Source organism: Archocentrus centrarchus, unplaced genomic scaffold (assembly GCF_007364275.1).
Source record: "Archocentrus centrarchus isolate MPI-CPG fArcCen1 unplaced genomic scaffold, fArcCen1 scaffold_30_ctg1, whole genome shotgun sequence".
In the NCBI taxonomy this organism is placed as follows: Eukaryota; Metazoa; Chordata; class Actinopteri; order Cichliformes; family Cichlidae; genus Archocentrus; species Archocentrus centrarchus.
In genome coordinates this window covers 1,489,109-1,509,491 of record NW_022060259.1, presented here as the reverse complement: position 1 = coordinate 1,509,491, position 20,383 = coordinate 1,489,109, and the positions used below count along the sequence as shown (strand labels likewise).

At 39.5% G+C, this 20,383-nt stretch overlaps 1 protein-coding gene across 1 annotated transcript in view; it reads left to right on the top strand.

Moving 5' to 3' along the window:
• scai (suppressor of cancer cell invasion) overlaps positions 1-20,383 on the top strand; it is a 36,775-nt gene that overhangs the window by 5,147 nt on the left and 11,245 nt on the right. Inside the window, exons 3-12 of the mRNA XM_030723925.1 lie at positions 8,936-9,031; positions 9,363-9,449; positions 11,026-11,124; positions 12,244-12,340; positions 14,208-14,306; positions 14,484-14,636; positions 15,821-15,922; positions 17,145-17,246; positions 17,843-17,921; positions 20,209-20,308. Of these exons, the coding sequence (XP_030579785.1) occupies positions 8,936-9,031; positions 9,363-9,449; positions 11,026-11,124; positions 12,244-12,340; positions 14,208-14,306; positions 14,484-14,636; positions 15,821-15,922; positions 17,145-17,246; positions 17,843-17,921; positions 20,209-20,308 (1,014 nt within the window). The remainder of the gene's footprint in view (positions 1-8,935; positions 9,032-9,362; positions 9,450-11,025; positions 11,125-12,243; positions 12,341-14,207; positions 14,307-14,483; positions 14,637-15,820; positions 15,923-17,144; positions 17,247-17,842; positions 17,922-20,208; positions 20,309-20,383) is intronic.

Sequence of the window (20,383 nt, the reverse complement as noted above, 5' to 3'; positions counted from 1 at the left end):
CCATGACTTTGACTTCCTGCAGTCAGGTCTCCTCTCATCCACACCCACTGGATCAGCCAGGTAAGCTGCAGTGTCTGTGGCTGGATCCAACTTTAGCCTTCATAACCTGGTTGTACTCAATGATGTATTTTTGCCTCCAGTGGTCAAACAAGTTTGCTGTTTCCATCTTTAGCAGGAACAGTTTTCTTGTATATTTTGAAAAGTGTGCTTTGTTGGAGGTTGTTGAAGTAACTTCCCTTTTAGGTACTAAATTGTCATTGAAGGCTGACACACTGAAGGCTGACACACTGCTCTCGTTCTCAGTCCAAGCTTGAGTTGTTGTGTGTGCTGAGGAACATTAACGCATGGTGTCACTATATCATTGACATTGTGATAAGACACTATTTTATTGTAGAAAAATATATTCCAATGTTATCGGGGACTGTATGATTTTGGCACAGTCCCAGTGTCTGGCCCGACCTGGTATACATCACATTGGTGGCTTCATTACTCTGTTAGTCGTTCAGCAGTGAGTCACTTTTTCTGGTGATGTGGCTTCGTTCAGATGTGCCCATAGATGAAAAGAGCCATGCTACACACAAGTAACAAAGTAACAAGTAACAAAGATAGACGCATGCTGTGAGTGAGGAAGGGAGGCTCGTTGGTTACCAGTACTTGGACTTTGGTCCTAGTACCTATTTTTTTGGTGTTTTTCTCCTTTTAAAATAATCAGTTGAGAATATTGTGCTCTGGCATGGATTGATTTAGTCTAAATTGGTCCTCAGTAGTGCAGACATAATTTAACGGTACCCTAAAAAGTGAGTGTTGTGTATCGACCGTTTTCAGGCTGTTAATTTTCTTGCTGTAAGCCCCGTTCTGACCATGATTTCACCCCAGGCCTCAAAAGTTTGCTGAGAACGTCAAACGTCAACACCAGCTGCAGATTGACTTCTCTAACTGTACGCAGTCCACAGTTTCCAAGCCCAAAAGCAGTGCTTACAGTGAGAAGCAAGAGTGGGAGAATACTCATCATTTTTTTCAGCATTCATTGGGACTTTTGTCCCCTAAAGTGAGACTTTTCATTCTTGTTTTTTTTTTGCTTGAGCGGGGGTAGCATCCAACCAATCAGCATTTAACCAACACGCAGCTTCGTCCACATCCAGTGACGTGCAGATGGGATTTTGGAGGACTGCGTGGGAGCACATTTTTTTGGAGGTGAAACCCCCTTCAGGAATGTATTAACAGGTGTCCTACTCCTATTGATGAAACAGGAAGCTAGCTGACATGCCATTATATGCAACCACAGCTACAAAATGCACCACAAAGAAACCCAAGAACAAAACATTTAAGGAAGGATAAAAAATAAGCAGAAACTGTAGCTGGTAGTGTGGTGAATTATGTTGTGAAGATATTTTCACTGCCATCAAGCTCAACTGAATCACCAGAGTTTAAATATCACAACACAGAGCGGTGATGAGACCCTGTATGAGCTCAGAAGTGCCCAGTGGCTGCAATCAACAGTGAAGACTAAGACCTATGTTAGCATTTTGAGCTTAGAGACATACAGGAAGATCTCCACCAATGTTCAGGGTTCCTGCTGAGACCCAGCAGAGGGGTAGATGGCACATTCTGCTCCCACGTAGGCAGCACAGGCACCCAGGTAGCGCACCCTGTAGCACTGCACGAGCCGAGGGACAGCGATCAGACCCGAATCCCAGAAAGGACACCAGCCGTGGGCATACCCTTGTAACCATTTTAACAGTCTTTGTATACTTGAGGCTGCAGCTGATGAAAGGCATTAAGAAAAATACACAATTTAAAAAGAGCTCCTACAGCTCCCATTTTTGAGCATGAGTGTTGTGATATATAAACATGCTTCATATGCACTTAAAATAATTCAGTGCTGGGATTTAGTTTCACAAAGGATTTAAACTCTGCTCTCCCAGGTGAATCTCCTCTCTTTAAGCCAGCAGATACATCTTACCTGTCATGCAGACATTTTCACTTTCAGTGCTGCTACTATAATACCTACACCCTCTGGCCGGAAAAGACCTGTGACTGTTTGAAGTCTGTGGTCATGCACTACATTTTCCTCAAGCCTAAAAATAGCCCCCAAAGGAGCTGCAAGAGCCTCTTTCCCTCTCAGAACATTTGAATTACAGTATGCAGATTTTTTTCAAAATATGCCTAAAATATTTTAAATAATAGTTTGTTTGTTTTTTTTAAAGAAAAGATGCAAATTCAGTTTCATGACATTTACAGGTTGCATGCCTAAATTTGTTTTAAAGGTATTTTTTTTCTTCTTTTTGAAAGTCTCTTAGGTACCTTTTTGGAGTCTATGTACACCCACGGCCACTTTATTAGCGAGACCTTACTAGTACCCTTTTGCCTTCGGAACTGATTTATTTCATTGTGGCTTAGATTCAACAAGGTGCTGGAAACATTCCTCAGAGAGTTTGGTCCATACTGACATGATAGCATCATACAGTTGCTGTAGATTTGTAGGCTGCACATCTGTGAAGCTCTTGTTTCACAACATCCCAAAGATGCTCCGTTAGATTGAGATCTATGGAAATCATTATGTACAGTGAATTAATCGACATGTTCAAATTCAGTTCAGTTCAGTTCAATTTTATTTATATAGCGCCAAATCACAGCAACTGTCACCTCAAGGCGCTTTATATTATAAGGTAAAGACACTACAATATTACAAAGAAACCCCAACAATTACACCACCCGCAGTAAGCAAGCACTTGGCGACAGTGGGGGAAAAAAAAAAAACTTTTAACAAGAAGAAAGCTCCGGCAGAAAAAGGCTCAGGGAGGGGCAGCTATGTGGTTGAGGGTGAGAGGAGGGAGACAAGACAAAAGACACAATGTGGAAGAGAGACAGAGATTAAGAATAACTAATGAATAAATGCAGAGTGGTGTATAAATACAGAGAGTGAAAAGAGGTGAATGAAGAAGAAATACTATTGTAGCATAAGGGAGGGTTCAGGTTCACCTAATCCAGCCCTACCTAAAATTTATTTCCCGTCTTTAATAGTTAGTTGATCTTTCTCTTAAACTTGGCTACAGGACGGATAACATGTATGCATCAACGGTATTAACTGACTCATGCCACTTACTGGCGATTTTTAGCACTGTCCTGATTGAAGAAAGTAAGAACAACCCCACATCTCAAAGATGTATCTTTATGTACAGTTACTTTCCATACTTCTCATATTTATTTAGACTCTTTCTCTCTGATTGATCTTTCTGAGATAGCTTCAACAGTTACTTCCTCTAAACCATCAATATGTCCATTAGAGCACATTCCTACAAGACTGCTCAAAGAAGTCCTACCATTGATAGATTGGTCATATTGAAGCATTAATCTCTATTAATGGGCTATGTACCACAGACCTTACGCTTATAGGCCAATCTCCAACCTTCCTTTTCTCTCAAAGATCCTTGAAAGAGTAGTTGTAAAACAGCTAACTGATCATCTGCAGAGGAACGGTTTATTTGAAGAGTTTCAGTCAGGTTTCAGAATTCATCACATTACAGAAACAGCATTAGTGAAGGGGGCAAATTCTGTTTACATTATACATGCTTCCCTTAGGCAGTATTATGAGAATTGCTATGCAGATGATACCCAGCTTTATCCATGATGCCAGATGACACAAACTGATTAGTTAAACTGCAGGAATGTCTTAAAGATATTAAGGCCTGGATGACCTCTAATTTCCTGCTTCTAAATTCAAATAAAACTGAAGTTCTTGTACTCGGCCCCACAAATCTTAGAAACATGGTGTCAAACCAGATACTTACTCTGGATGGCATTACTTTGGTCTCCAGTAACACTGTGAGACATCTTGGAGTCATTTTTGACCAGGATATGTCCTTCAATGCACATATTAAACAAATATGTAGGACTACTTCTTTGTATTTGTGCAATATTTCTAAAATTAGAAACATCCTTTCTCAGACCGATGCTGAAAAACTAATTCATGCATTTATTACTTCTAGGCTGGACTATTGTAATTCATTATTATCAGGCTGTCCTAAAAGCTCCCTGAAAGCTGATCCAAAATGCTGCAGCTAGAGTACTGACAGGGACTAGAAAGAGAGAGCATATTTCTCCCATATTGGCTTCTCTTCATTGGCTCCCTGTTAAATCTAGAATTTAAAATCCTTCTCCTCACCTACAAGGTCTTGAATAATCAGTCCCCATCTTATCTTAAAGACCTCATAGTATCATATCACCCCAACAGAGCACTTCACTCTCAGACTGCTGGCTTACTTGTGGTTCCTCGGATACTTAAGAGTAGAATGGGAGGCAGAGCCTTCAGCTTTCAGGCCCCTCTTCTGTGGAACCAGCTCCCAGCTTGGATTCAGGAGACAGACACCCTCTCTATTTTTAAGATTAGGCTTAAACTAGGGCTCGATCAGGTGATCCTGAACCATCCCTTAGTTATGCTGCTATACGCCTAGTCTGCTGGGGGGGGGGGGGGTCACTTGATGCACTGTTTCTTCTTCACTCACCTCTTTTTCCTCTCTCCGTGTTTATACCCCACTCTGCATTTAATCATTAGTTATTATTAATCTCTGTCTCTCTTCCACAGTGTGTCTTTTGTCCTGTCTCCCTCCTCTCACCTTCAACCAGTCACAGCAGATGACCCCCCCCCCTCCCTGAGCCTGGTTCTGCTGGAGGTTTCTTCTTGTTTAAAGGGAGTTTTTCCTTCCCACTGTTACCAAGTGCTTGCTCGTTGGGGGTGGTATAATTGTTGGGTTTTCTCTGTATCATTGAAGGGTTTTTACCCACAATATAAAGCGCCTTGTGGTGACGGTTTGTGATTTGGCACTATATAAATAAAATTCAGTTGAACTGAAAATTACCATATACATAAATTAAATATACTGACTGCACTTTTATTTTAAATTTACAAGTGAATTGATCATTCAGAGAGGAAAGCTAGAAGCAGCAGTCAGACTGTGTGTTTGCTGTTGATCACTGAGGGAAAGAGAAGTATCCCTCGCTCTCTGAGCAGAATTCTTGAGATCAGGCAGCAGTACTGGTCCCAGATTTTTCACAAAGTGATTTATTTATAAGCACAGAAGTAGCCTGTTCATTTCAAAAATGACCTAGGCAATCTACCAAGAGTAGGGCAAATTAGTATGTCAAAAACAGGCAGACCCAGTTAGAGAGCAAGCCACATTTTAACAAAGTTACTGTTACTGTCACATGCTTAAAATCACAGCAAAAATGACTGTCTGCACCTTTCATTTGCAAAATTGTCACTGTGGGGTTTTTTCTTCAAACATAAATATATATATATTTTTAAAAGTAAGAGCAAAAGAGGCCTTTACGCTGCTGCTGACTGGTAGTAAATTTGGTCCTTTGCTTATAATCTAAAACTACCCCTTGCGTTGGGTCTGAACACACAATAGGAAAAGAAGAAATTTTACCAGTAATGCTACACATATCAAGTGAAAACCTAATGTTAAGATTATTGCCAAGCATGTCATCAAGACAGAGACTACTTTAAAACATTTAAGATAAGAAGTGTTTTGGTTCGTTTACACTTTTCTCTAATTCCATACATCTAGAAAATATTACAAGTGAATTAAACCCCCTTCAATGATTAGATTTTGCTGTTAAGAGTTTTACAAAAATATATGAAGAACTAACTGGAACTGTCAGACACACTTAAACTTTCAAAGAACTATTTCTCATCTCCCCCCAAGTCTAAAATTAAGATTTCTCTCATAGTGTCTGCTTGTCTGGAATTTACTGAATAAATAATTCAATTACAGTGTTGCCAACCTTGCATTTACACATTTCTGTCTTCTACCCAAGTAGAGCCATTGGACCTGCTGAGAAAGCAGCAGGTTGTGAGCCTGTGACTGGAGGATGAAGGAGGGACTTGGTTTTAGTTCGGTGACAAAAGGCTCAGTCTTGATGCTGACAGAAATTCTAGCCGGGACGTTCTGCTAAAACCCCCCCCTGACTGAAGCATTCACCTCACTTAACTTGTGTCGAGAAAATAACTGAAGTTTTGTCTATGTTTTTACACATCACAGGTTCTTAAGGTGGCTTGGATGCTCTTCCAAACACCAAGCAAGGTGTTTTAGTTTTTACACTTAATCTCGTCCTCAGATTGAGTCCATATAAGATTCCTTTTGGATTCATTTCTTGTGATATTGTTAGAATGGATACCACAGTACGCTTCAGAAAGACTGTGGAATAAACAGAGAGATTGGCCATCTGGAATAGCAGGAGTTTTCCTGCTGAGTTGGTGAACCTGTCATTTGATGGTAAGCCAAGCTGGACAGAGCTGACACTGAGAAACAGAGAAAAAGAACAGGGACCGGCTCCTGACTGCTATATGGATTCAAAAAGGTTTCAACAGTTACATTAATCAGATTAGGGATGTGTGATATAGTTTACTGACAATATTACTGAAAAGTAAGAAAGTTAACTTACTGCTGCGTTCCCAAGCTGAGTGGTTGTTTTTACCTCCTTTCAATTTGGTTCTCTTTCCTGCTCTGTGCATCTGAATGAAAACCTACAATATCTAATCCTGACTTTAATAAATACCTGCACCAAAATTTCATTAAAAATGTTAGGTTCGGACCACCGTTAAATAAAGAAAGACACAGAAACCCGTAGTTGATCTTTTTACCTGCAGGGAGAGTCTCCGTCAGCCAACACGCGTGTGTGTATGTCTGAGGGAGAGTCTGAACCTTCTTCCTGCTTGGCTCTTTTATTTTAGCATCATGTGAGTTTACACAAAGCTCAGGTAACAACATCACTCACGTCACATGATGTAATCATGTATGTGTATGTGGGTGTGTGTGTGTGTGTGTGTGTGACGTCAGGAAACAGGCGTTACCTGCTTTCCTCACCTGGAGGGTCCAGGTGTGTATGAGTATGTTTTGTGCTTACAATCTGATGGTCATGTGCATGTTTATGATAAACACATTGTGATACATAGAAAAACAGTTAAGCGTTTATCTATTCTAACAAATACACACATGCATCAGGATTTGATGGTAAAAAATTGTATTATTCTTCTGCACGTTTAAAGTTTATACAGCGGAACTGTTTGTAATCCTTCCTCTGGATAGTTCATGCACTCCACCTGAGCTGACAGTTTTCCCCAGAGAACAGCTGTCTCCACCTGCAGGACCCCGTACAGTCCACAGCAAATTGTGACAGAAGAGTTTGCCATTGTATCAAAAACACAGCAATTCTCTCTTGGCTGTTTCTCATTGATCTGAGTTCTGTTTCCAGAGAGAAACACTCCTAATTCGGTCTGCTTGTTTCTGACCTCCTAATTTGCGCTTCTCTTGTTAGATTATGATGGTCATCGCTGACCAGAAACAGAATGCATGTAACTGCCAACTTGACCCCGTTCAGTCACATGCTGATGCAGACTGACTCTGTCTAATGGGAACATTTATGGCAGCTTTTAGTGACTGTGTTGATGTGCTTGAACTGAAGTGAGATAGCTTTATCTCATTGGATAAAACAGATATTGACAAAGTAATTTGCAGTTGAAAAAAGGTGATTAAATTACAGTAAATGACATACTCAGCATATTACAAAATGTTAAAAATCACAAAAATATTGTGGTGATATCATATTGTGGGGTGTCTGGTGATTCCCACCTCTAGAGTTTATTAGCGAGAAATGAGTCCCGGTACATATTGAAAAAATAGAAGCTATAATTTTAGTTTATAACCAGCTGTGGTTGTTTAGTCAGTTCATTGTCAGCTGTCTGGAGATAAGAGGTTCACATGTCTAATCTGCTGACAGTAAGAATAAATAAGCACGTTTATTCATGTTTACATGTGTTAGAGCCCTGACTTCAGCTCAGGAGCTGAGGCTTGAGGTGAGGAGGAAGAGGATGAGGTTTTATCCATTGTGTCCCCTTCTCAGATAGTAAAACATGGGTATGAACAGTCATATCCTGAGTCTGAAGGTTCCCACATTAATTAAAATTTGACTCCACGGCCTGTGAGTCCTCTTCTCCTCCGCCTTTGGTGAACTTTGTATGTGGCCGGCCTCTAGCCACATACATAAAAAACAATTAGGTGGAGAGGCAATGTTCATCTAAGTGACTGTATTTAAAAAGGTGGGGCAACATGTTGGCTTCCACCAACCAGCGCCTGCTCCTATGTATTTTTTATGGGTTAATATTACGTTTATGAGACATCAATTTGTTGGAAGACGTAATTACACACTAATCAGTGTATATTTATGAGTACAGTATTTTTCAGACTGTGCCTTTAATGTGATGAGAGCCTCGGCCCCATTGCACGTTTTGTACCCTGGCGCTTCCTGCTTGTTTTGTTCTGAGCTGAGAGGGACACACTGATTTTGTGATGATTAGTCAGAAATGATGGTTCACAATTCACTATGGTGATGTACGTCTGTGAGCAGTGTTGACACGACATCAGCAAAACATTACCAGGTCAAATTTAATTCAGTGTATTCTGGTGTGTATTCCAGAATACACTCATTATGTTTGTAATGTGTGGGGTTTTGTCCAGTTGATGTGTATTTATTGTAGTTTTGTGTCTTTAGCGTATTGTGGTTTTATGAGAATGAAAACAGTATTTAATGCAAAAGCTTGACGAGGTTGAAAAGTGGATTCAGATATCTTTCATTAAAATTATGAGATAGGGCTGAAGATGCCCTCTGTGTGCCCTTCGAGTAATAAGACAAGGATAATTGTGAGTTGAACATGTCAGCTAGGGAATGATGTGCTGGATTTAAAACACAAGACAAAGTTAGAGCATCACTGCAAAACTAAATGTGGCATAACAATCACTTTGTCTCAAAAATCAGTCATTGAAAGGCATCATGGTAATCAAAAAGAATATTGGATTAATTACTCAGTTGAATTGTGTGTGATTGTTGTTCATTTCTCTCCTCCTCTGTCCTTTTGTTGCATCCTTTGCTGCAGAGACCTTCCTCAGTATGGACACAAGCAGTGGCAGTCCTACTTTGGACGGACCTTTGACGTCTACACTAAGCTATGGAAATTCCAGCAACAACACAGGTTATTTTTCTCTTATTCTTTAAATGAGTGAATGAAGAATGCTCTGTTTTATGTCTCGTTGTTGACAAAAAGTCAAAATTTGATTCATGTGAGTAGCACTTTAAATTTTAAAAAAGTAATACAGCTCTGCTAAACTTCTGAAATCGAGTGTTTGTCTTGTTCCCATCACATATGATGCTTGTAAATGAAGCCAAACTGTTGGTTTATACAAAGACTGATGTACTTCCACTAAGTGATGGCTCTGACGGCGTGATCTGCCAAAGGCTCTTGCTGCTTTCAGTTGTTGAATGTCATCACTGTCTCAGTTTTGTGTTTTTATACTCGCTGACAGGCAGGTTCTGGACAGTCGGTATGGACTGAAGAGATGGCAGATTGGTGAAGTTGCATCCAAAATTGGACAGCTTTATTACCACTACTAGTAAGTCACAGGGCCTCCTCTGAGTCATAGCGCAACATTTGGCAACAATATTATTAATCTGATTGACTGTTGGTAGGGTTGCTGTGGGGTGGGGTGCATGAATTGAATGCTACTTTTGCCAGTAATTACACTGTAATAAAATAATAACATGGGGTCCGTAGGCCTTCATTGTTAGTCCACATCTGTTCAGTATCCTTATGCCTCCCCCTAACTTAGATGGTGGAAGATGACAATATATTTTTTATTTTAATGAAGAAGTACTGATTTTATTTGAGCACCAATGAGGTTCTGTGAGAAAATCACAGTACATTAAAATATCAATCACTACATTTAAAAAAAATGTTTAAAGCTCAAACTCTAAAATAATAACAATGTTTGTAGCTTACTAAAATTCAAGCTCTTACTTTAAAGACCATAAGTCTCGGTGTAGTTGTTGACTAAGGGTTACATTTTAATAGTTACTTCCGGGATCACTCCAGCTGGGTCACCAGTTAATTCATGAGTGGCTGTAACACTATCATGTCGACAAAATATGAGGAAATCAAACAGGCAGACTCAATTATCTACTTTGTGAATTTTTGTATATTCAAATAATTATTAAATTATATTTAAAAAAAAATCAAGTAGTTCATGCAACTTTTGTGGCCTACACTGACCACACTTCATGGACAGATAGCTTATGACCAAAGCAAGGTGGGGATTGTGTGAGGTCAAGATCAAGGTCACTGTTACTTAAAATAGAAAATGTGTCCACTCAATAACTGGGTGACAGCTAACAGGGTTAATACAGTGTGAAGGGCTTATTTTCCCCCTGCTAGGCGGTGCTCTTGTTTTTTGTTTTTTTACTGGTGTCTGGTAGTATGTAAGGTGCTGCGGTAATGCACCTAAAAGGAACTGGCAGTGTTTGTGGCATGGTGAGATTATCTGCTGCTGCACATGCAGGAGAAATGCAGAGACTCCTGTTACAGCCACCATGGCACTCCTTCAAAACTTAAATCATAATTTAGTTCAGTGCAAACTCCACCTGGAGAAGCTACTGTGTCACAGGTCTGTCACCACTATGAAGTACCCATACCTACCTAATGCTTATTGTTTATGCTTACTCATAATGACTAGCATACTCACTTACTTATTGTATTACTTACTGCAAGCAGGCAGTATTTGTTTATGTGGAGCTGTGAAAACACGGGACTCACAAAGTGCTTTACAGAAAGAAATCTAAGTTAAAAAGAAGAAGAAAATAGCAGTTCATGCTTTTGTGGAAGTTCCAGCTGAATAAGGTTTAGGGTAAAGAACTCATCTATAGCTCTACGCTTGAAGACAGAAAGGGGATCAGTCCAGTTCTCACATCTTTTTTTTTTTTTTTTTTTTACCTGTAAAGAAAAATTTAATACATTTTTTTTTATCTGCTGCTTAGTTAACCTGGAACAGGTCAGATTATTGATCGCAGAGTCAAAACTAAACACAGAAAAGCAAATAAATAATTCTGCATTCATTTAATTAACCAACTACAACCTGCACGTTTGAGTTTGAAATACAAAATTTAATACTCTTTGTTCTTCCTCTTTGTTTGTAGCCTTCGTACCTCAGAAACAAGTTACCTGAATGAGGCCTTTTCATTCTACTCAGCCATTCGTCAGCGTTCCTACTACTTTCAGGTCAACAAAGAGGACAGGTAAGTTTGAGAAATCTGTTTAAATTTAGTTGTATTAAGAAAAGATAAAAACAGGCCTTATTATCACATTGTACTGCCAGAACAATGAAATTAGTAGGAGTGCTCCACCTGAGGAGTGTACTCAGAGGCACATTAATAGTGAGCCATGTGTCAAGAAAGTGGCAGTTTATGCTGAACACATAATCTGGCTTAAAATCGTCTGGAAGCACCACATTTCACTAATTCTTTGATTTGCAGCAGTTTTAAGTGCAGTGTAGTTTCTCTGCTGGGCGAATACGGTTTAGATGTGCACGTTGTTACTAACACTATGATTAAAGCCCAGCTGTAAAGTTGCAGCAGTGCAAACTGTGTGTCACATTGTCACTGTAATTTGCATGTATTCAGCTGTGAACTGAAAACATATAAATGTTGTATACTTGATTCTAATCTGCTGCTCGGTTTCTTTTACTCTGCTGGAACCGCAGCTACTAGAACACAGAGCACACCGAGAATACTGGCTCAGTCACTTAGTTTGATCTGCTAACAAGCTAAAGCAATCTCCACGCCTCCTTTATTATAGGACAGTAACCCTCAGTGTTTAAATGGGTCCAGTTTAAAGTTTCAGGGCTCTAATGTGCAGCTGTCACATCAGGAATCAACAGCAGCCCTGAGCGCGAGCTCATTAAGTGGAATTAAAATGTTTAATTTATCATCCTGTGCACTAAATCCCAAGATTAACGGATTTCCACAGCATTAAACTCCTGAGTTGTTTGCAACACTGTTGGATTTTACTGTTATATTTTTTTATACTTTTTTTTTTCTCACAATTTTATCATCATTTGCTGTGTCTGATTGAAGTGGGCTGCACCCATGGGGCTCATTTGGTGTGGAAGTAGTCATGATGTGTGAAACCCCCTTTTTATGTACGCATGCACACTGATTTCTTTTTTCCCCAAAAAACAACAAAATGCCTCTTTTTGCACTCCCCAGATTACAGATATTTACATCAAACATTTGATGAAAAGATAAATGTTAATAATAAAGAGTCAGTTTAATGAACATGGCTTTAACTGTGACTGTCCTTTATGTGGATTTATTGGTTTTTGCGCACTCATGTTGTTTTCTCTTGTCTTTCATCAGGCCTGAATTAGTAGTGAAGAAGCTTCGATATTATGCTCGCTACATAGTCGTCTGTTTACTTTTGAACAAGATGGACCTTGTCAAAGTTTTGGTGAAGGTATGGAAGCCATGTTGTTAGCACTTTCTATTACAGTTTTGTATACAGAATACATTTGTTGGGTGAGAAAATTGGTAATAAAGAGGTAAATTTATGTGAAAATAATTACAAAGTAATAACCAAGTAATAATGTGGTATTAACCATGAGTATATCTAATAGTAACACTCAAATGAAATATATGTTACAGGTTAAAAAAGGGAGAAACATTCAGGGGTACCTATTTAGTAATAGGAGAGTAATACAGCAGTGTAGTAACCTGATAACTAAAATGGTAATATTGGTACAGTATGTGGAGTTACAAAGGGTTAATTACTTCTATGGGGTAATAATTGGGTAATAATGTTTTCACGTTTATGCTCCTGTCAGCCTAATACCTACTTTAAAAACCACGTTTGCTGTATAATTGCTGTATTTTAATGCTTAAAAATTTCCTGCTTGTATTTGAATTATTTCAAGGTAATAATGGGCTGAAGGCTGAACTGGGTGAAATAATTAAGGGAACAGTTTGTTTTCACTTTAGTGGGAGGAGTCAAACTAAATTCTTTAATGGCCAAGAAGAGGAAAAAACAGTCTCACTATACTGTTGATGCACCACTGATAACACAAACAACTAACTAAGAAAATAAAAACCCCACTCAAAGCTTTGCCTTTGAATAAGCTGCTCCATCTGAACAGTCTGCTCAGACCTCTGGCCTGTTGCCTGCTTTCTGTCATATGTTCATTTCTCTGGTCACAGAAGCTGGAATTCCTCTGTGCTGCTCTCTGTTTTTGTCTAAAGAGGGCCAAAAATAAATGTTTCTGTCACAGAAGTTCTCATGTCTACACACTTCTCTAATACTAGATCGACAAAGTTCAAAATGCACATATAGAAACTGATCAGCCACAATATTTAAAGTCGCCAATTTAATAATGTCTCGTGTAGGTCCCCTAAAATGTGCGCTCTGATAAATGGTTACAATGTCTCTAATTTCTGCACTCCAGAAAGATGGCAGAGCCACCATGAATGGCACACAGCAACATCACTAGTCAAATAAAATATGCTGTGTGAGCCAAATGTGTTCAGTGAGGCAGAGGAGCAGGTGATCAGTGGGCAACCTGCTCTACCAGCTGGTCCACCTTTGCCCAAACAGCTCTGGCCTGTCGAGGTATTCAGTCTGAAGGTGTCCTGTGGTTTCAGGCACCAATAGTTGAGCAGGACATCCTTCACATCATGAAAGGTTATCATGTCGGTCTCCTTTTGACTCGGACTTGTTTTTCCAACACATGCGACAGACACCTTGATGTCTTTTGTCATGTTCCTCAAACCATTCCTGAATTATTTTTGCAATGTAGCGTGCCAATTTATCATCCTCAATGAGGCCACTGACATTAAGGGAATATGTTGTCAAGAGGGTACTTGCCAAAGTCGCTCAGATCCTTAAACTGCTTTTTTCCTCCTTCAAGAACTGAGCGTTCACTCGTGTGTCCCAGGCTTTGACAGGTGTGAGAGTAACAAACTAAACCTGTCAGTGGTTTTGTGTTGTTGCTGACAAGTGTATTTTCTTAAATTGTAATGAAAATGTATCATATCTGTGTCAGTATACTGCTCATGTTGTCAAAGATTTATGCTTGCAAGCATTGAGGGAGCATTAACAGGTTTTTCTCAGACTCTCTTGAATATGTTTTTTCCTTTTTTAGGCTAGAATCTTTTCTAGATGTAAGGAGAGATATTGTGTTGAATTTTACTAATATTTGTTTTGTTTTTTCTCCCTGTAAATGTGGTTTGCTTAATCATTTTTTTTTCAAGATTTAGATTTATTATTGTGCCAGAATTGAGCTGTTGACATTTTTCATGTTACGTTCTTCCTGCCTGTCTGCTAACTGCAGGAGTTGTCTGAGGAAATTGAAGACTACACACAGCGTTTCAACACAGAGGACCAGTTGGAATGGAACCTGGTTCTACAGGAAGTGGCAGCTTTTATAGAGGTAAGCAACCCTCCCAGCTTAATACTGCTTAGTACTATTTCATTATCCAGTGGGTATGTAAAATTCTCATATTTTTGTACATACAGTGAGGTGAACAGAGGAGTCTCTCTCTTTCCCCTTGTCTGCTGGGTGGCATACCGGGTCAGCACTGTTTCTCCAATCATTTGTTTCTAACAGGCAGATCCTGTGGTAATCCTGAACGACAACAATTCTGTCGTCACCATCAGCAATCGGCTGCAGGAGGGAAGCGTGCCTCCGCTGGAACAAGGCATGGTGGTTGGGCAGCTCGTCCTTGCTGACGCACTAATCATCGGCAACTGTAACAACCAGGTTCTAACCCACTAATTCTGATTCTGTTTCTGAAACTTCATACACATCAGCACGGGCAGCATGGTGGTGCAGTGGTCAGCACTGCTACCTCACAGCAAGCCTTTCTCTGATTGATTAGAAAAACAGGACATTTCCATTTCCGCAGTTGCTGCCAAGTCTTATCAGAGAAAACATGAGACACTGGCTCTAAAACTAGAAGTAATAATAAACCCTGAGAACCTTTTCAGTGTGCTGTTTATTGCAAATACCTGCTGCTCTGTCTGTGTGTGCTGTGTTTCATCTTATATTGTTCCTGAGCTAAATATCTCAAATATCTTTACTGCAGTACAGATGAAGTATGTGTATCTTAAGGTCATTGTTTCTGTTTAAACCAGCAAATTAGAAGAGACTTAATCAATAACAGGTTTAAATTTGTTACCCAGATCAGTTGCACTAAAATTAATAGAGGTTTCTGACACTTACAATAACCAAAATGTACAGAGCAGACTTATTATTTTATTTAAACTGCTTACAGAGACCAGGACCAAGAGCCGTTTTGCCTTTTCTCTTTTTTGTGACTGCAGTTATTGTTACAGGTTGAGTAGCAGTGGCTGAGAAATATCTTTGGCAGTATTATGCTAATTAGTTATTTAGCATAGTCTAGTGAAGGGTGTAATGTTTAAGGGTTGCTCAGGTAAAGAGTGGTAAACTTTTTTTTTCTGCTTTTTAATTCATCCAGTAAACACAAGTGAACATAATTAGATAAAAGGGTGGAGTACAACACCATCATCTAAGATTACCAAGTTTGGTTAGCAAGCTGCATCTGTGCACAGACACACATATCTGCTAATTAGTGATGATTTTAATATTTTACTGTTCTAACATGTAGGACATGCCCCGCCTCACTCTGTGTGTCTGATCTGATCCTTTCCTGCTTTGAGTGCAGCTTACACTAACATTCAGTTTCAGGAGTGCTGCTGGTATTTATACTGCCCCCTCCTGGCTGAAAACATTGTCAAACTTTCTGGGAGAAATCGTTTTTCTTTCATTGTTATCATAACTACAGCTCTGATTTACCTTTGAAGGCTCTCATTTTTCTGTGTGTGTGTGTGTGTGTGTGTGTGGCCATAGCTTTGGATCATTTGTACAATAAGGAGTGTTGACACAGTAAGTTGGTATGAATGTTGTTTTCTCGTTTATTTCAGGTCAAGTTCAGTGAGTTAACCATAGATATGTTCCGCATGCTTCAAGCCTTGGAGAGGGAACCTGTAAACTTGGCCACACAGACCTCCAAGCAAGGAACGATGGTGAGTGTCATTCACATCATGTCTGTTGTCAGGGTAATGTGAAGAATAATGAAACTAAAGGTTGCGATCAGAAAGTTTGTATTGGTCATTTGGAAGTTTGAAATGAACACAATAAAGCCACGTTTCCACTCAGCGCAGCTTGACTCAACTCGGCTCAGTTTGAAGGTGTTTTCGTTAGTACCTGGTACCAGGTACCAGGTACTTTTTTAGTACTCACTCAGCTGGGGTTCCAAGCGATCTGAGACGATCCAAAAATGTGACATGGAAGAACAGCTTGCCACTGATTGGCCAGGGAGTGTCGTCACTAGTTGAGTCATGAGAGCGACTCTTCCACCAGAATCAACCCGACAGCAAGAAAATGGAGGCACACAAAGCACGGATTGAATGCCCAGACCGACAGTTTGCAGCAGTAGAGAGCCATCTGAAAGACACACACACAGCATAAATATTATAACCCTATACTGTCAGGCGAGTTGAGTCAACCTGTGCTGAGTAGGTATTAATGGAAACCTGGCACATGTGTACTACGAATGTTGACTGAATAAAGAATTCAGAATAGTACTTACATACTACAGCAGACGACAAAAATATGCACAGTAAGACTAGCATGTGTTTCCCTAAAAACACGTGTTTGTTTTTTAATATAAAGGCAAACTGCTGGGACTGTGTGAGTCCTGTGGATACATAAATGCATACATGAATGCACACAAAGCTTTGTTTTGTTTTTGTTTTCAGCAGGCTGTGTAAGGCTGTAGGTACTTATTAAAATCAACTGTAAGAGTCAGACATTAATCTAACACACTAACACAGAAAAGTGACTAATAATCTGAAACACTGTAAGCCTGTAGCTCACTGTGAAAATGCAGATGCTACTCCATTAGCATATTCAGTCCTGTCTCTGCTTCAGATGTGTTGAAATAAGACAAGTTTCTCTCTGATGGGATGCTTGGTGTCCACGTTAGCATTAGCCGACTTTCCCTGACAGAAGACTTACTCTGGCTGAAGGGCTTGGATGCCCCCGGTCCAGCTGAAACCAGAGCTTTTAAGCTTTGTTCTTTTTCTTTAGGTGATTGATTGTGTGTGTGTTTGTGGTTAGTGGTTAGTTAGGTGAAATAAGTGCCTACAATGATACAGTAAATTAACAATTCATTATTTACTTTTTGTGCTGTTGTATATGGCAATAATGATGTACAGTAATATTTTATATGATGTTTCTCTGCAGGAACCCAATGAAAAGCCAGCGAAGAGAGAAAATCCTCACAAGTATTTGCTGTATAAGCCAACCTTCAGCCAGCTTTTTACTTTCTTGTCTGCCTCTTTTAAGGTCAGTATTAACTTTAATCATAGCCTTCCTACATAAATATTCACTACCTTTATATTTATTATAAATTTACATTATTGACAGGTGATCAGGTGATGCTGAACCATCCCTTAGTTATGCTGCTATAGGCCTAGGCTGCTGGGGAGTTCCCATGATGCACTTCTTCACTCATCTCTTTTTACTCTATTTATACCCCACTCTGCATTTAATCATTAGTCATTATTAATCTCTGTCTCTCTCTCTCTGATAGCTTCTGTCCTGTCTCTCTTTGCTCTCTTCACCGTCCTCTCATTCCCACCCCCCAGCAGTTGGCTGCCCCTCCCTGAGCCTGGATCTGCTGGAGTTTTCTTCCTGTTGGAAGGGAGATTTTTTTTCCTTCCCACTGTCGCCAAGTGCTTGCTCATAGGGGGTCGTCTGATTGTGGGATTTCTTTGTTGTTGTGAATTGGCACTATATGAATTGAACTGAATTGAAGGTTTCAGAGACAAAGAGAGATTTTAGGTTATTGTAGCTCTATAGCCTATTTTAGATCAGCAGTTATAGTAAATGAAACACTTGAATTTCAGACTAAACTTTTTTCCCCATCACTCTTATTCCAGGAATTGCCTGCCAACAGTGTTCTGCTCATCTACCTGTCAGCTACTGGAGTCTTCCCTACTGGGCATTCAGATTATGAGGGTATGGTTTTTTTTGTTTGTTTTTTATTTAATATTTTGGAACTTCTGAATATGATAATAGACCAATTTAAAGTGGACATCAGTTACGTTGCTACAGCTGTGAGAAAACCGGTGAGATCCCTGGAATAATTAACAAATGTCTTTGGCAGCCCTGGATGTCACTGTAAATCTGTCTTTATAAAAAAAAAATGGCCCTCACCTTTCATGGTTGAAGACACCCTTTGAAGTAAAATGCACCGCTTTAAGCTGGTAAATGACAGACTGGACTGATGGAAATCATCCAGAATTAGTGTTTTTCATGTCAGGAAGTTTTCCAGGTTTTATCTGATGCAAAGTCAGGGATGGAACTAATAAAGGTAAATTAGAGACAGCAACAAATGCAAAGCTGTCATTTCAGGAGTTTTTTGTTTCAGTACACATGTTATCTTGGAAAAAACTAATCATTTATAGACAGTTTGTTCAGCTCAGTTTTATTTATCCATGCATTTAGTGAATGAATGAGGTATATGGTGAGATGTTATTTATTATGGCAGTGACTTTACGCTCTAACTGAACACAAACTTAGCTAATCCTTTGGATTTCATAATATCATTCATATTACAGAGGATGTCAGTGCATGGATGGACACTCCAGCAGTACAGAGTTTGACTTGTAGGTCAAGGAAAATACGCTGTTATAGATCCGTCACTTTCTACATTACATTGTTACAAAAGTCACATTTGAATTTAGAAACACTAAAAAGTTTTTAACAAGACGTGTTGCCGGGCACAACAAGCCCCGCCCCCGGCAGACGTTTTAGCTGATTTGAATGTTCACAAACACTGAATCACCGAGATAACACAGAGGTCCTGTTGGCCCATAATTTTCAAAGGTTTAAAAAGTTGAACTAAAATAACTTTAATTTTATGGTCATTTTCATTTTTTTGTAAAGGCTTTATCTCTTATAATGAGAAAATACGCGATTTGTCAGGTGCACATTAATAGGGGAAGTGAGTGATTGGAATGATAGAATCAAAAGTTGTCACATATTCGCATATCTGGATTGGATATTTGGATCGGACCCAGATGATTCGGTTTGGCGTAACTGTGTACAGAAAACCAGATGAATCTGATTCTGATTCCTTATGTGGAGTCTGGGGTATAACTGGCTGTTTTTGACTATTTTTGATTTTACTTTTATATTTCACCTTAAAAACTGTTTACCTTGCTGCTCCAAAAAATATGGTATGAATCAGGCTGGTAGTTTTGCTGTAATATTTCTAACAAACAAATACACTAAAACTCTGCTGCCCTTCATGGGGTGGAGTAATAATACCAGCACACGCCACTAAAACATAAAAAACATTTTAAAAAAAATAGTGTTTGGTGAAGTTAACGTGCATCTCCATCCACATCAGCTCCTTCACCTGTGACAGTGATGCTTTGTGGCAGCGTGTTTTATAGATGGCTGCAGACACTCGCTGTTGTACCTCTCTTGTGACCTCCTTCGTACAGACTTTCCCATTTGGAGTCATCACTCCATCAGACGTGCTGCCAGTGATTTTCAGTCCAGTTCTTGTGTGACTTTTCTCCCTGTTTCCCTTCCTTAAGAATGGTTTCTTGACAGCCACCCTTCACTGAGACTGTTTCTGATGATGCTTTGGCGAACAGTAAATGGATCAGCTGAAGGTCCAGATGTGTCTCTCAGGTCATGTGTCCAGTCTTTGATGGATTTTTCCCTGTTTCTTAACGACATGACTGTCACATCTTGTTCATCTGCTGAAGATAGTTTTTTTTTTTTTTAAATTTTAGGCCCACCGCATCTTTTGCCCTCCACTTTGTTTAAGGACACTATGCAACACCATGCCAATTTTTGGGCTAATAGCTCTTTGGGAATCACCTCATTGTTGCAAAAATACTATTTTATGGCTGTCAAACTGTGTTATCTTTGCCATTTTTTTGTAGAGTCGACTAAGGAAATGGGAACAAATTATTTTTTAGTTTTTGCAACAGGCTGCTAGTGACAAAGTGCCTGAAGATGCTATTTAAAATGGGTTCTTTGCCAAGTTGTCTGTTATGTGCAGACACAACACTGGTTCATCGCTGATTCATAGGTCAGAACATTCCCCTGACAGTGGTCAGGTACAAAGACTGGCCTGAAAATGAGTGAAGAAGCATTCAGATTCCAAGAAACTTTGAGAGAGCTTCAGAAAGCCTGAAGAACTACTGCTCAAGACCACTTTAAACAATTGCAATTTATGATCGGTCCATACTTTTCTAGTTAAGAAGCATCTAACCCTTTCCCACAGGACCATATGATTTTGGAGGAGTTCTCACAAATACAAATCGAGATGTGGTGAACGGAGAGACGGTGCAGAAGAGGAATCAGGCCCAGAAGGAAATGCACTGGTGAGAATTTTCTACCCTCTTGCTGCTTCTTCTTCATTCAGTTGACAGTTTCTATCTTAACCCAAGAGGACAATC